The 14,598-nt window shown below is 38.2% G+C and overlaps 1 protein-coding gene across 1 annotated transcript in view; it reads left to right on the top strand.

The window, feature by feature from the left end:
- The first annotated feature begins 83 nt into the window (after window positions 1-83).
- MED13 (mediator complex subunit 13) overlaps window positions 84-14,598 on the top strand; it is a 123,876-nt gene continuing 109,361 nt past the window's right edge. The window contains exons 1-3 of the mRNA XM_023204666.2: window positions 84-329; window positions 2,162-2,396; window positions 12,616-12,784. Of these exons, the coding sequence (XP_023060434.2) occupies window positions 264-329; window positions 2,162-2,396; window positions 12,616-12,784 (470 nt within the window). The 5' untranslated portion in view covers window positions 84-263. The remainder of the gene's footprint in view (window positions 330-2,161; window positions 2,397-12,615; window positions 12,785-14,598) is intronic.

The raw sequence follows: 14,598 nt of genomic DNA, 5'->3' as shown, positions 1-14,598 counted from the left end.
CGCGGCCCTCCCGCCTCCGGCCCTCGGCCCCGGGCGGCTGGGTGCCGGCCGGGCGGCGGGGGCTGCTCGCGGCGGCGGCGGCGGCGGCGGCGGCGGGGGGGGGGGTGGGGAGGGCGGGCGGCCCGGCGGCCTCCTCTTCCACCGCCCCCCCAACTACTACCCCCCCACGCCCTCCCCGGTGTCTGTGTTTCTCTCTCTGGTCGGAGGCGGCGGTAATGGCGGATGGTGGGTTGTGGCGCCGGCGGCGGCTGCTGTGAGGGACGATGAGTGCCTCCTTCGTGCCGAACGGGGCCAGCCTGGAAGATTGTCACTGTAACCTCTTCTGCCTGGTGAGTGCCGGGGCCGGCGGGCGCCGAGGGAGGGGGGCCGCGAGGTGCGCCCTTGGGCCGTGGGGGAGGGGGCCGGGTCTGGTCCAGATGCCCGAGTCCCCGGGCGAGGCCCAGCCGGAGCCGGCGCCCTGTGAAGCTCCGCGGCCAACCCCGGGAGACAGCGTTCGCTCTCCCACGGTCCCGGGCTCTGTTTGGGGAGTGTTGGCATTTTTTCTCGTTTTCTTTCGGACTCTCCTCTTCACCGTAGTCTCGTCCTCAACTTGAGCTCTTTATCTGGCAGGACAGTAACCTTTCCCTCTGTCTTGCTTAACTGTTGCTTTTCGGCTTATTGGTCTTGTATCCCAGCTTCACACTTTCCATTATTGCCCCTGCTCCCCACCGCCTTTATGTCTCACCCTTTTAATTTGGTTTCCCCATGTAAACAGGACCCCAGAACTTATGCCCCAGAAACCTGTCTTCGTTTTACATTTTTTTTGTATGAGTCAAACTAACGCAAGGTTAGTTTCTTCCTTGGGTGACTTAAGATGTCTCTGTAAAAACCAGTAGGTGGCATTTCGTATGTTTTCTTTTTAAACTTTGAAAACAGTTTGCCATTTTTGACAATTTCTAGCCATCTTTTATTAGAACGTAATTTTTTTTGTGCGAGTGAAGGGGGCTAATGGACGAGGTGCTGTGGTTTTGCACCGTTTCTATATTTATTGTGTTTTGGTTGCTTTTTCAGAATGTTTTGAGCAGGCTGCTCCCTTGTTTGATTGAAATGAAAAGTCCAGAGAAGCTGGGTGGAGGGATGACTATTGTGTAGGTTAGCCCAGGTCTGGTAACATCCAGCAGTTAAGACTTCCAGAAGTACCAACTGTTGCAAATAACTTGGCCTGTGTGGGACAGTAGCTGAGCTTCATCAATGACTTTAAGTTTGGGTGACTTTATTTTTTCATTTTCTCCTTTGTGCTATGAGAAGTATTAAGAGTATATGATAGGTAAGTGAGTTAAGTGGGCGGAGCACAACTAGTTGGCAAGTGTAAACTGCCAGTCATGTATCAGCAGTTTCATTTTTGGCACCTTATGCTTTGCTCCTTTAAGTTAGATTAAATTATTGAATTCCTCTTGAATTTCTTTCTGCATGCTAAATTGAGATCTTTCATACTCTATCCTCTTCTACAGCATGTTTTTCTTTTCAATGTCCATTAATCAGCATCTCTTCACATATAATAAGACATACACCAGGTTTTGTATTCTATCTTATCCAACTCAGTCTATTTTTGGTACTTTTAGGATCAGGCTCTTTGAAGATAGACTAGCACAAATCTGACAGTTCTTTGTGAGCAGCTATTTGACTTTTCCGACAGGGGTATGTGTGAAGAATTAACATAGATTTTTTTCAGGACTTATTCAGATGTCTTTTCATTGGATACATTATTTCTGTAAATGTGGAATAAAAACCCATGATAGGGTCTTTAATAATTGATTTTCAGTTAAACGTTTGACACCAATGAATAAATGTGACCATTTAGGACAGAGAAAAATGTACTCTGTTTGCATATTGAAGTGTGTGTCTGTATTTAACGTCATTCAGTTTCTTTTATTTCTACTTGGAGTACATATTTGCTTGCTATTCAGTGACATGGTGGTGTTAATTTTTAACTGTGTTCTTCTCCCTAAAATTGTTGGTGGTTGAATTATAAAGTTTTTTTTTTTTTTGGTTCTAATTTGCATTCAATAGCTCAAGCATACATTGAAAAATTGTAATGTCTTAATGAAATAGACATCGTATGGAGTACTTTTGACTTTGAGTGAATATGCAATAATGAAACATTATGCTTTCTTTCCTTCAGGCTGACTTGACGGGAATTAAATGGAAAAAATATGTATGGCAAGGCCCAACTTCTGCCCCTATTCTGTTTCCTGTGACAGAAGAAGACCCCATTTTGAGCAGTTTTAGTCGCTGCCTTAAGGCAGATGTACTTGGTGTTTGGCGGCGAGATCAAAGACCTGGAAGAAGAGAATTGTGGATATTTTGGTGGGGTGAAGACCCCAATTTTGCTGACCTTATTCACCATGACTTATCAGGTGAAAGAAACTTTCCATTTCTAATTAATGATATGGCAACATTGTATACTTCTCCCAGAATATCATTTGTATTACAAATTAAGTTTGTTTTTGTGGGACACTTAGGAGGCCAGATAAAAATTGAGTTTCATGTTTTATTTCACCATGATTATTTTATTTTACTTAAATTATCCATGTTATAGCTGGGTTTTTTAGGCTTGAATGACTTTCTCCTTTTACCACCTCTCTTCTTAATTTCTCACCAGTAGTTAGGGTCCAAGGAAGGCATGCTACATTAATCTCAAAAAATGGAATCAGGAAACAGAGTTCCTAACAAAGTCATGTAATAGTTTTGAAGCCAAATGTAACTTTTGAGTCACTTCATCCACAGTCAAAGTTGAGTCTTTTGCATTAAATGGGCAGATGATTCTAAAAGTACTGGAAATGTAACTATCCTTGTGTTTGTGTGTGTGTGTATGCGTGTTTTAAGGTTTGTAAGTATTTTGTTATTGTCATTTGTGCTATTTGATTAACATATGAAGGCATATGTTAATTTAGTTATTTTTGGAAAGTGATTCATATACTGTTCTGTCAAACATAATAAGAGACAAGTGCCAACTTGTTTAGCTTTCATAGGACATGGGATCATAATCTAAAAGGTTACACAAACAATTTTATTATGAGCAAATCAATGTGATTACTTCCTTATTTTCTTGACTTTTAGGACCAAATGCTACTTTAGAAAGAGAAACTATAGCTTTTCATAATAATTACTGAAGCTTTAAACTGTCAAAGTCAGTATTAACTGAATCTTAGATAATAGGAATGTAAATGATTGGTTGTATGCTATAAGGTTCCGAAGACTTCAGTAAGATAGTTTGATAATGATTCTTGACAGATAAATTTAGGATTTCTAGATAATTTTTTTAAAGTTCTTGTTTGAAATTGAGTACTCTGAAGTTTTTGTTATTGTCCCTATGACCTATAGGATCTATTTTATTTCTGGATAGAATGTATTCTAGGTGTCTGTATCTTGAACTGGTACTTAGTAAGACCAACATTTATGTAGGAATGTACGTGTTACATTTGTATGTTTTGATAATTGCTTTTCACATTCTAATGAACATATTCTCCCGTGTTAATTACTATTTTTGAGAGTGATTGCATTTCTTCAAGAAAGCTTTCCAGCTTTTGTAGTTTTTCTAATAAGATGCCTGCTGCAGAGTCTAGTCCTTAGCTCTTTGTATTTAATGTAGTTCTAAATGTGTAAAATGATGTGTATATGTATATACATATACGTATACATGATGTATGTATATATAGTAGTTTTAGCAAGACAGTGCTTTCTAATCATGCCAAAAGCTAAGTCTGCCAGCCTCTATTTTCTTTCATTGACTTGGATATAGTATTTGAGTTATCACCTTACTAGAATGTTTGGAGACTGTATAACATTGTTGAAAAACTATAAACTATTGATAAAATGTATTTGTTGATAAAACATAATTATCGATAAAACTATGATGCTGACTTAGGGGCTTTGGTCTTCTTAATAAAGTTGGCAGAGCATCTAAACAGACTAAACAGATCTTTTTTAAAGATTTCATGAAATACACTTTGTAGAATCAAAGATAATTTTAAGAGATATATAATGTTTAATTGTTTTTTTTTTCTTTTTAAGTAGAGATGGGGTCTTGCTATGTTGACCAGGCTGGTCTTGAACTCGTGAACTGAAGTGATCCTTCCATCTTAACCTCCCAAAGTGCTGGGATTACAAGTGTGAGCCCTTGCACCTGGCCTAGTTTTACCATAATATAAATAATATTGTGAAAGTTAAAAGACTATTAAAGTTAGATGGGAGCTGCTTTGATGTATATTGTTAAAAGTCAGTTTTTTCTTCTAGGTTTCATGTTACCAGTCAGATATGTTTTCTCCACTGAAACTAGGTTACAGTCTTAAACGTTTTTCTCTAGTTTAGCTTTGATTTTTAGCATAATTTTCAAAAATCGTAGTTACTTGTACTTTTAAAATAGAGAGTGATCAGCTGGGCACGGTGGCTCACGCCTGTAGTCCCAACACTTTGGGAGGCTGAGGCAGGCAGATCGCAGGGTCAGGAGATAGAGACCATCCTGACCAACATGGTGAAACCCCGCCTCTACTAAAAATACAAAAATTAGCTGGGCATGGTGGCACGTGCCTGTAGTCCCAGCTACTCGGGAGGCCGAGGCAGGAGATACACTTGATCCCGGCAGATGGGAGTTGCAGTGAGCTGAGATCTCGCCACTGCACTCCAGCCTGAGCAACACAGTAAGACTCATGTCTCAAAAAAAAAAAAAAAAAAAAAAGATAGTGATCTTGAACGTGAATGAAAGTAATTTTGGGGAGGTTGGGGTTGGTTTTTTTTTTTTTTTTTGAAACAGAGTCTCTGTCGCCAAGGTTGGAGTGCAGTGGTGCGATCTTGGCTCACTGCAGGCTCCGCCTCCTGGGTTCACACCATTCTCCTGCCTCAGCTTCCTGAGTAGCTGGGACTGCAGGCGCCCGCCACCACGCCTGGCTAATTTTTTGTATTTTTAGTAGAGATGGGGTTTCACCGTGTTCCCCAGACTGGTCTCAAACTCCTGAGCGCAGTCTGTCTACCCGCCTCGGCCTCCCAAAGTGCTAGGATTACAGGCGTGAGCCACCACGCCGGGCGTAAATAACTTAAAAATTTATTAAAGTGAAGTGATTGAAATAGTAAACTGAAATACAATTAGGAGTGTTATGTGATCGTATTTATTGTTCCAAAGCTTGTCCTGTACTGTTTTAGTTTGCATAGTCAGTGGTATTTATATGTTTTAGCTTTTTTTTTTTAGTAAAACCTGTTCTTAAGAATGTTGTTACTTAAATCAGACGTATCTTAAAGAATAATAAGATCTTTTCAGATGGAATATATTTGTCTTGCCCTTTTCTTTGCTCTGGGGACAGTGTCTGCCTCCCTCTTGGGGTAATTAGTCTGCCTCTGTCTCTCTAGCTAACCCCTTTTTCATTTCTTCCCATCTGTGGCACTCTATTTCCTTCTTTTAAGCTCCCCTGAGAAGAGAGCAGCTGGACAGTACAGGGTAGCATCAGCTGCTGGAGGCAGTCCTGAGTTCCAAGTGGAGGTGTAGCACTGAGGAAATGGGTACCAGAAGGACCCAGGTGGTAACTAAAAAGCTGGTTAATTTAGCTTGAGCCTGCTCTTCACAGACAGTGTCCTTCTGTTTGGGTCAGCACACACCACATCTTGTTACTGAAGTGTTTTTGATTATGGTGATAATATTGCCCTCGTTTTTCTTGGTAGTGGGGGAAGAGGGAAATATTTCTTTTTTCAAAGATTAGAATTCTGTTTTTCTTGACTGGAATATTCAATAACAGAAATACAGAATTGCCTTTGTTTAACCTCCTTAGCTCCTTTGTGTCAGGCAGTGTATTTTAAAAAATTAACTAATGAACCAATATTGATACTTTATTATTAACTAAATTTTTATTTTGGTTTTTTTTTTTTTTTTTTTTTTGCCTAATATCCTTTTTCTTTCCTAGGATCTCATCTAAGATACCCGTATTATATTTAATTGTCATGTCTCCTTAGGCTTTGCTAGACTGTGACAGTTTCTTAGACTTTCCTTGGTTTTGATGATTTCGACAGTTCTGAAGAGTCTGCTCAGATTCCATAGTATATTTTAAATTTCAGTCTCTCGTGTCACTTAGCATTTGTTTGGGTTACCTTCCTTTCAAGTTTAGCTGATGTGTAGAAATAGAATGTAAACTTATATTGCTAACTGGCAGAGATCCATTACAGCAAATCAAATCTGATTTAATACATACTTTAAACCCTCAGTTACTCTTTTGTAGCAGTAAGTCAATACTGTTGAGCAAAGTAATTTGCAGAGGCCGGGTGATTTTTGGATCAGAATTTGTGCTAACTAGTATTAGCCTAACTATAACATTTGGAAAGATACTTGTTCAAAAAAAAAAATCTCTTGAATTCCAAAGCCAAACATAGATGATTTTCTTACTTTTTGTTTTATCCTCTATAGGATAATGATTAGTTGAATCGGTGTGGATATGTTTTGATACAAAAAGATTAGAGAATAAAACTCCTTTGAGGTTACAGCTTTTTTCTTTTTTTTTCTTTTTTTTGGAGATGAAGTCTTGCTCTGTCGCCCAGGCTGGAGTATAGTGGGGCAATCTTGGCTCACTGCAACCTCTGCCTTCCAGGTTCAAGCAATTTTGCTTCATCCTCCCGAGTTGCTGGGACTGCAGGCATGTGCCTCCATTCCCGGCTAATTTTTGTATTTTTAGTAGAGATTTTAGTAGAGGTTTTGCCATGTTGGCCAGGCTGGTCTGGAACTCCTGGCCTCAGGTGATCTGCCTGCCTCAGCCTCCGAAAGTGCTGGGATTACAGGCATGAGCCACCATGCCCGGCCCCTTTTTAAAAAAAATTAAATTTTGTAGCTTTGTTTATGGTTGTGTGATAGTGAGTAAAAGAGGCATAAAATGGGTGATGGGAAAATCTTAGCTCAGTCCCTCTGGTCAAAAATCTCTATAGTGGGTAGGACTGGTACTTTTAAGTGTACTGTTAATTTGCTTCAGAGCAAGATTGTTTCATTTTCATTAATGTGTCTTGAAGGAGAGTTTTCTACGTATTTTTATTCTGTGTTCTAACGTTTTCGGAATTCAATTGCTGTCATCATTGACTTTTATTCTTTCCCTTTAAATAAAAATAAAAGCAAAAACTGCGTCCTCTCCCGTTTGTCATCTTAAAAAAATCATAGTGAGTTAGACTGTGATGAGACTCTTTGAGAAAACTGATACCTTGTGAACTAAAAAAACTCAGGGCTAAAAATATTTCTTCTTTTTCCTGGCTCCTGAGGTCTGTAAAGTAGATTTTAGTAACATGTTCAGATAGTTTTATTATACCAGAATTTTATCATAATGAATAGTGCTCAAACTAAGTGGACTATTGTTCTGAATTTAATTTTGGATATTTTTATTGAAGGATATTAACTGTAGTGGACTTTAACCTTAAATGACAGATGTTAATCGGATTGAGAGATAGATAAACAGCCAGGCATAGGAATCTAGTCCCAGCCAAACTAAAACATTGTTTTGTGCCCCAGGTAATCTAAAGAGAGTAATTCATTTCTACTGCTGTAAAATTAACTTGTGATGTGGTCTGACTCTTCAAATTGGCTAGTCTCCTAGGTGACAACTTCATTTGCTGCATACTGTTCTTTTTGATCAAGTGTATTTTCTAAGTTTTCAAGTCAAACATAACATACTATGCTGTTCTTAAATCAGTTTTTCAAGTTTTGCCATAGATAATGATGCAGCCAACTTAAGGCTCTCAGTATATTTGTTGAATGTGTTGGTTATTAATAATTATTCAGGAGAAACACTGATCTAGCATTTAAACATTTCTCTTTATTTCAGGAACTACATGGTATTTTCTACCATGTTAATTTTTTTGAGCCATTCATTAGCATATGTTACATTTTAATAGTTTAGCAAAATTATATAGGAGAAGATTCGTTTTTTACCACTGTAGAGATATTTAAAGATGCCAGTTTTGAGAAAAATGTTGAGTGCACGGTGTATTTGCTTTTTTGGTTGTGATTTTTTTCCCTATTGATAGAGAATTATTTTGATGACTTATCACATGCTTTGGCACTACTGTATTCTGTATGTTCAGGAAGAAAATATGGTAATCAAATTTAGCATTTGTGTTTTCTTCCAATAAATCATCCATGAAAATTTCAAGAAACACTGATGATTAAGAATTGTAATGCTGATAGTAACAGAAAAGTACTAAGAATGCAGAGTTGAAAACTTTGTTTTCTCTGGACATAGAGCTACAAGAGGAAGAATTTTTTTTTTTTTTGTAGAGATGGAGGTCTCACTTTGTCACTCAGCCTACAGTGCTTAATCATAGCTCATTGCAGCCTCCAACTCCTGGACTGAAGCAATCCTCCCACCTCAGCTTCCCCAGCAGCTGGGCCTACAGGCAGGTGCTACTATGCCCCACTAACTAAAAAAAAGTTTTTTGGAGTCAGGGTCTTCCTGTGTTGCCAGGCTTGTTTGTCTTGAACTCCTAGCTTCAAGTGATCCTTCTGTCTTAGCTTCCCAAGTAGTTGGAATTACAGGCATGAGTCATTGCACCTGGCTAGAGGAGGAAAATATTTAAATGGATTAAGCAGACTTTTTCTGTTAGGCTCTGGTTAAGTTCAGAAGAGCTAGGTGTTCCCTTCTCCTTCCCCTCCCTATTATAATGCTGGTGTTGAGATTCAATAACTTGTTTCAATTAGTGTAAATAGTGCATATCACTATGCCTTGGGTGAGTTGGTTGTACCATTTCACTTTTCATATCTGAATACAACATGTAGAGAGTACTTTTAAAGATTATTAGATTGTCAGCCTATTGGAAGCTTGGCTCCGTAGGCTTCTTGTTTCTAAGTCATTCCCAAGAAAATCAAAAACCTTCAGACTTTTAATTGAGCATTATTAGGACTTATTTTTCTCAGCAACAAAATATGAAGTTATATTACTTTAGTGTAATGGTTGCTTAGTCACTTGCCATATAGATGAAGATATACTTCAGAGATATGTTGGGTTTAGAAAACCTCAACAGGTGGTCTCTACTTGTTTGTTTTATGCATAGCTCCCATTTAGTGTTAATGAGAATTTTGGGCATTGGGGACATAAGATGCCCACGCCCTTTGAAAGCATTAGAATAATGAGGGAGAGATGCTTGAAGATTAATACTGACTACTTTTCTAAACCACATTCAATATTCCCTTTTTTTTTGAGATAGAGTTCACCAGGCTGGAATGCAGTGGCAGGATCTTGGTTCACTGCAACCTCTGCCACCCAGTTCAAGTGATTCTCCTGCCTCAGCCTCCCGGATAGCTGGGACTACGGGTGCATGTCACCTTGCCCAGTTAATTTTTCTATTTTTAGTAAAGATGGGGTTTCGGTATGTTGGCCACGCTGGTCTTGAACTCCTGACCTCAGATGATCCGCCTGCCTCGACCTCCCAAAGTGCTAGGATTATAGGCATGAGCCACTGCACATGGCCTCACATTAAATATTTTTAATTCATTTAACTGCAGGTTTAATTGAAATAGATTTTACAAAATAAAACCATACAATTTTTAGAATTTCATGTGAAAATTACTATATTACTGTGTTTTAGCTTTTAATGTTTTTTTTTTTTTTTTTTTTGAGTCAGTCTCGCTATGTCGATCCCACAGTGGAGTGCAGTGGCGTGATCTCAGCTCACTGCAACTTCTGCCTTTCGGGCTCAAGTGATTCTCATGCCTCAGGCCCTTGAGTAGCTGTGACTACAGCTGTGCCATACACGGCTAATTTTTATATTTTTAGTAGAGATGGAGTTTTGCCATGTTGGCCAGGCTGGTCTTGAACTCCGGGCCTCAAGTGGTCCACTTGCCTCGGCCTCCTAATAAAGTGCTGGGATTACAGGCATGAGCCACCACACCTGGCCTAAGCCTCCCTGACAGCAGGCGTGAGCCACCATACCTGTCCTCAGCCTCCCCGAAAGCAGATTTTTTTATTTACTGTTTTTGGGAAGAAGGCAAAGTCATTCTCTAGTTTTAAATGAATAATTTATTCGAAGTTTATAACAACTGTACAACTTTTGATACTTACAAATGGTAACTGTGTCTTGGGTCTTTGATGCTTTAAAACTTAGATAGAAAAAAGATGTTGGTAGTGGCTTCTTCTGTAGAACAAGTGTTATAACTATCAGAAGGTAGTGATTTTTGAAATAAAAGGTAATAAAAGATACTAAATTGATTTTAAAGAGGTGAAGAATTGGGAGATATTCCTAACATAATTCTGTTGGAATTAAGAACATGTATATTCTAGTCGTCATAAGTCTCATAATTTGAGGTAAAAGTCTTAATGTAGCTGTTTAATTTTGAAATGGTAGGACCTCAAATTGAAAGCAGATCAATTGAGAAAGATTATTTTCTCTTTTTTTTGTTATCAACTCACAAATATGCTTGTGATCTAGACGTTTAATTAATTAAAGTGAAGTCACTTTGTGCCACTTCTCTATTCTCCTAGTCTAATATTTTCTTTAATAAAGTGAAACCCTTGACCGGGCGCCGTGGCTCAAGACTGTAATCCCAGCACTTTGGGAGGCTGAGAGGGGCGGATCACGAGATCAGGAGATCGAGACCATCCTGACTAACACGGTGAAACCTCGTCTCTACTAAAAAACACAAAAAACTAGCCGGGCGAAGTGGCAGGTGCCTGTAGTCCCAGCTACTCGGGAGGCTGAGGCAGGAGAATGGCGTGAACCTGGGAGGTGGAGCTTGCAGTGAGCTGAGATCCGGCCACTGCCCTCCAGCCTGGGCGACAGAGCAAGACTCCGTCTCAAAAAAAATAAATAAATTAATAAAAATAAAGTGAAACCCATAAATGCTTTGGTTTTAAATGAAAGTAGATAACGGTGTCTTTGACATAATAGAATGTGAATTTTTCATATTTAATATTTATGATTAATATTAGACTTAAAAAATTCTTCTATTCCAATTCTGAAATATTGTCATTTTCTAAAACTTACTCCACTTTTTTTCCCCTAAGCTTACCTTTTTTGTTTTTGAGACTGAATCTCACTCTGTCCCAGGCTGGATGCAGTGGCATGATCTTGGTTCACTGTAACCTCTCCCCCTCAGGTGATTCTCCCACCTCAGCCTCCCGAGTGGCTGGGATTACAGGGCTGCCCAATGACGCCTGGCTAATTTTTGTATTTTTAGTAGAGATGGGGTTTCACCATGTTGGCGAGGCTGGTCTTGAACTCCTGACCTCAGGTGATCCACCCACCTCAGCCTCCCAAAGTGCTGGGATTACAGGCGTGAGCAACTGCGCCCAGCCTAAAGCTTATTTAAAATGAAATGAAATAAAATAAAATTAGTTGCTTTGAAAGACTTGACTATCATTTAGGAAAAAAACATAAAATCAACTTTAATCTTTGTAGTAGCACAGAATTTCTAGTGCAGTTAAAGTCCACTGTCGTGCTTTTTATTTAGTGTTTGTTCTACCCATTTGTTGTATAAGTTGTGCATATAAACCATGTATAATTCTTAATACATGTCTTTGCTTTTATTCGAAAGCTCATATTGTGTCTATTTTTCTGTGGGTATAGTGTATGCATTTTTGGTGTTGAAGTGAGAAAGGGTTGTCTTTTATTTTTACTTGAACATTGAACACAGATAACCCATATTTATAAAATGTTTATAAAGGTATATAGTCTATAGAAGGAGAGTTAATTATATTTAGACTAAGCAATTTAAAATCTTGTAATGAAAGTTAAAATGCTGAAGCAGTATCATTATTTGTAGCACGATTTTTTAAATGCTTTGCGACAGATATGAAATGGATAGAGTATGAAAAAAAATTTTTCTGACCTACATCCAGACTTATCTCAAAATGACTGTGTTAGTGTTTTTTTGGTAAATTAACTTGGAGTGATTAATAGATTTGCTGGCAAAATTGAAGCTGTGTAGTTAGTGAAGATAGCTATAATTTTATATGACAGAAGTGCCATTTACAATTTAAGTCTTGAAATTTTTAAATTTCTCCCCCAAGTAAAGGATCCTATACTGAATAATAATCATGGGAATAATTTGGTTGAAAAGAGACCTAAGGTGGCTGATAGTGCACTGTTTGTTAGGCTCTGTGCCAACAGCTTCCTTTTTATTCATCACTTAGTGTTACAGTAGAGTCATGGATTAGAATGCTGATGGACATGAAATGTTTTGACTTTAATTATTAACTGGCTAATTTTTTTGGCAGGTTCAGTGATTGGGGGAATTAGGACAAAGTAACAAGTGAGCCAGCTTAGAAATTGACATCGTAGGTATAGAGTGCGTTTAATATTTTCCAGGTTATGCAAACAAGCGTCCTTTTCATTAATACAGGAACCAATTCAGTATGTTCATGATGTCATTGAATTTTATAAGGTGGAAAAATACTTTTCAGGTAATTTAATAGAATATATGGCACTTAGACCTTTTATTCTTTATGGAATAACTTTGAAACCTGCTAATGTCTAGAGATACATTGAAGTGATTGTAGCTTGATATTCTGGGATAAGGTAGTGTTGATGAATATAGAGTTTAAACTGCAACCTTTTTTACTTGGCTTTGAATAGATTATAGTGCCACTATTTTACTTACTGTTTCCTTCGTTTCTCTTTTAGAAGAAGAAGATGGAGTGTGGGAGAATGGACTTTCCTATGAATGCCGTACTCTGCTTTTCAAAGCAGTTCACAATCTATTGGAACGGTGTTTAATGAACAGGAATTTTGTACGTATTGGCAAGTGGTTTGTAAAGCCTTATGAAAAAGATGAAAAACCTATAAATAAAAGGTAAGCTATCTTAAATTCTGATGTGATATTTCTTTAGATTTGTTCCTTTTTGTGTCTTTACAGAGAATGTGGGATAAAACAAGCTAATATCATACAGACATATTCAGGAGGTTATCAGTGACAAAGTACTAGATATAGTCAGGTTTTTTGTTTTTTTTTAAAACCACTCTACACTCTTTAAGAATTTTCTTACAGTAGGAATAAGATATATTTTAATACAGTGGCCTAAATTTTGATTTGGGATGATAGACAAAATATGGGATGAAAGCAGATCCTTAGGCATGGAAGTGTATGCCCAGCACTGTGATATTAAAGTTAAGTAACATTAACACCTGTTAAAGATAGTGATCTGTGAGTATGTTTTGGATTAAGTTAACCCTTCTTATTCCCAGTCTCTCAATTCCCTTTAATTAAAGTAATTTAAATTTGTGTTTTCTGTATAAGACCATTTACTCTTTGAGAGCTTATAATTTTCTTGAGCAATGAATTAAGCAAATTTATGACACTAATTGTTAGAGTAGTTGCAGATAGAGGCACAGAAGACTTAAGATAGATACCTCCTGCTGTGCAATTAAAACCTTCAGGTTACTACGCTTCTCTGTGATTTAGATAATATAAGGCATAGTCTGTCAAAAGATTTAAGTTCCCAGCAGTCACTGAGTTAGTGAGACTTCAAGAGAGATGAACCAGTGGCAACTAAGATGGGATGTGGGGAAGAGAAAATTAAAGGGAACTTACTAATTTTTCCTGAAAGGTGTAAGAGGATGTGAAGTGAACATTTGGTTGAGATTGTAATCATTTTGAGGTCTTTCATGTCATATATGTACATCTTTTTTCATGTGCACCTGAAGTTTTTTTTTTTTCTTCAAACTTTTTAGTTTTAGTAGACTGGATGAGTAGATAAGCCTGGATAAATAAAGGTGCTTTCATTTTTTTTCCTCTTTGAAAATTAACGTAAACCTTTATTGTTAACAAAATACCTGTATAAGTTTGGAATGCATTCAGCTGAAAATGACAGAAAAACGTTAACTACTTGGCTTATGTAGGGATTGATTTTTCTCAGTAGCAAGGAGTGTGGAGGTAGATAGTTTAGTACTGGTATATCTGTTCAGTAATGTCATCAAGGATTCAAGGTTCCCCAGAGTTTTCTGCTGTGCCATCTTTACATCTTCATGGTCCTCCCGTGTGTTACACCTGCAGACCTCACAGTGGATTCCAGGCAGGAAGAGAAAGGAAGGGAGGAAGTAAGAAAGTGTGGCACCTGAGTCAGAAAGTAAATTATTTTCTGGAAACTCTAGCTGACGTATCTTTGGCCATACTAAGAGAAACAGATATCTTTTATTTGGAAATAGCTGCTCTGAACAAAATCAAGTTTTTGTTAGTAAGAAGAAAGGGGTGATAGATAGATACCAAAGATCAAAGAAGTGGATATGGATATTGGGTAGGCAGTTAGCAATATCTGCCATATACATTTATTTATTTATTTATTTATTTATTTATTTATTTATTTATTTATTTTGAGACAGAGTCTCACTCTGTTGCCCAGGCTGGAGTGCAGTGGTGCAATCTCAGCCCACTGCAACCTCCGCTTCCCGGGTTCAAGTGATTCTCCTGCTCAGCCTCCCGAGTAGTTGGGATTACAGGCGTGTGCCACTACACCCAGCTAATTTTTGTATTTTTAGTAGAGACGAGGTTTCACCGTGTTAGCCAGGCTGGTCTCAAACTCCTGACCTCGTGATCTGCCTGCCTTGGCCTCCCAAAGTGCTGGGATTACAGGCATGAGCCACTGCGCCTTTTTTTTTTTTTTTTTTTTT

Source organism: Piliocolobus tephrosceles, chromosome 16, assembly GCF_002776525.5.
Source record: "Piliocolobus tephrosceles isolate RC106 chromosome 16, ASM277652v3, whole genome shotgun sequence".
Lineage (NCBI taxonomy): Eukaryota > Metazoa > Chordata > Mammalia > Primates > Cercopithecidae > Piliocolobus > Piliocolobus tephrosceles.
The sequence above is the reverse complement of the archived record's forward strand: the minus strand, read 5'-3'. Positions and strand labels throughout refer to the sequence as shown.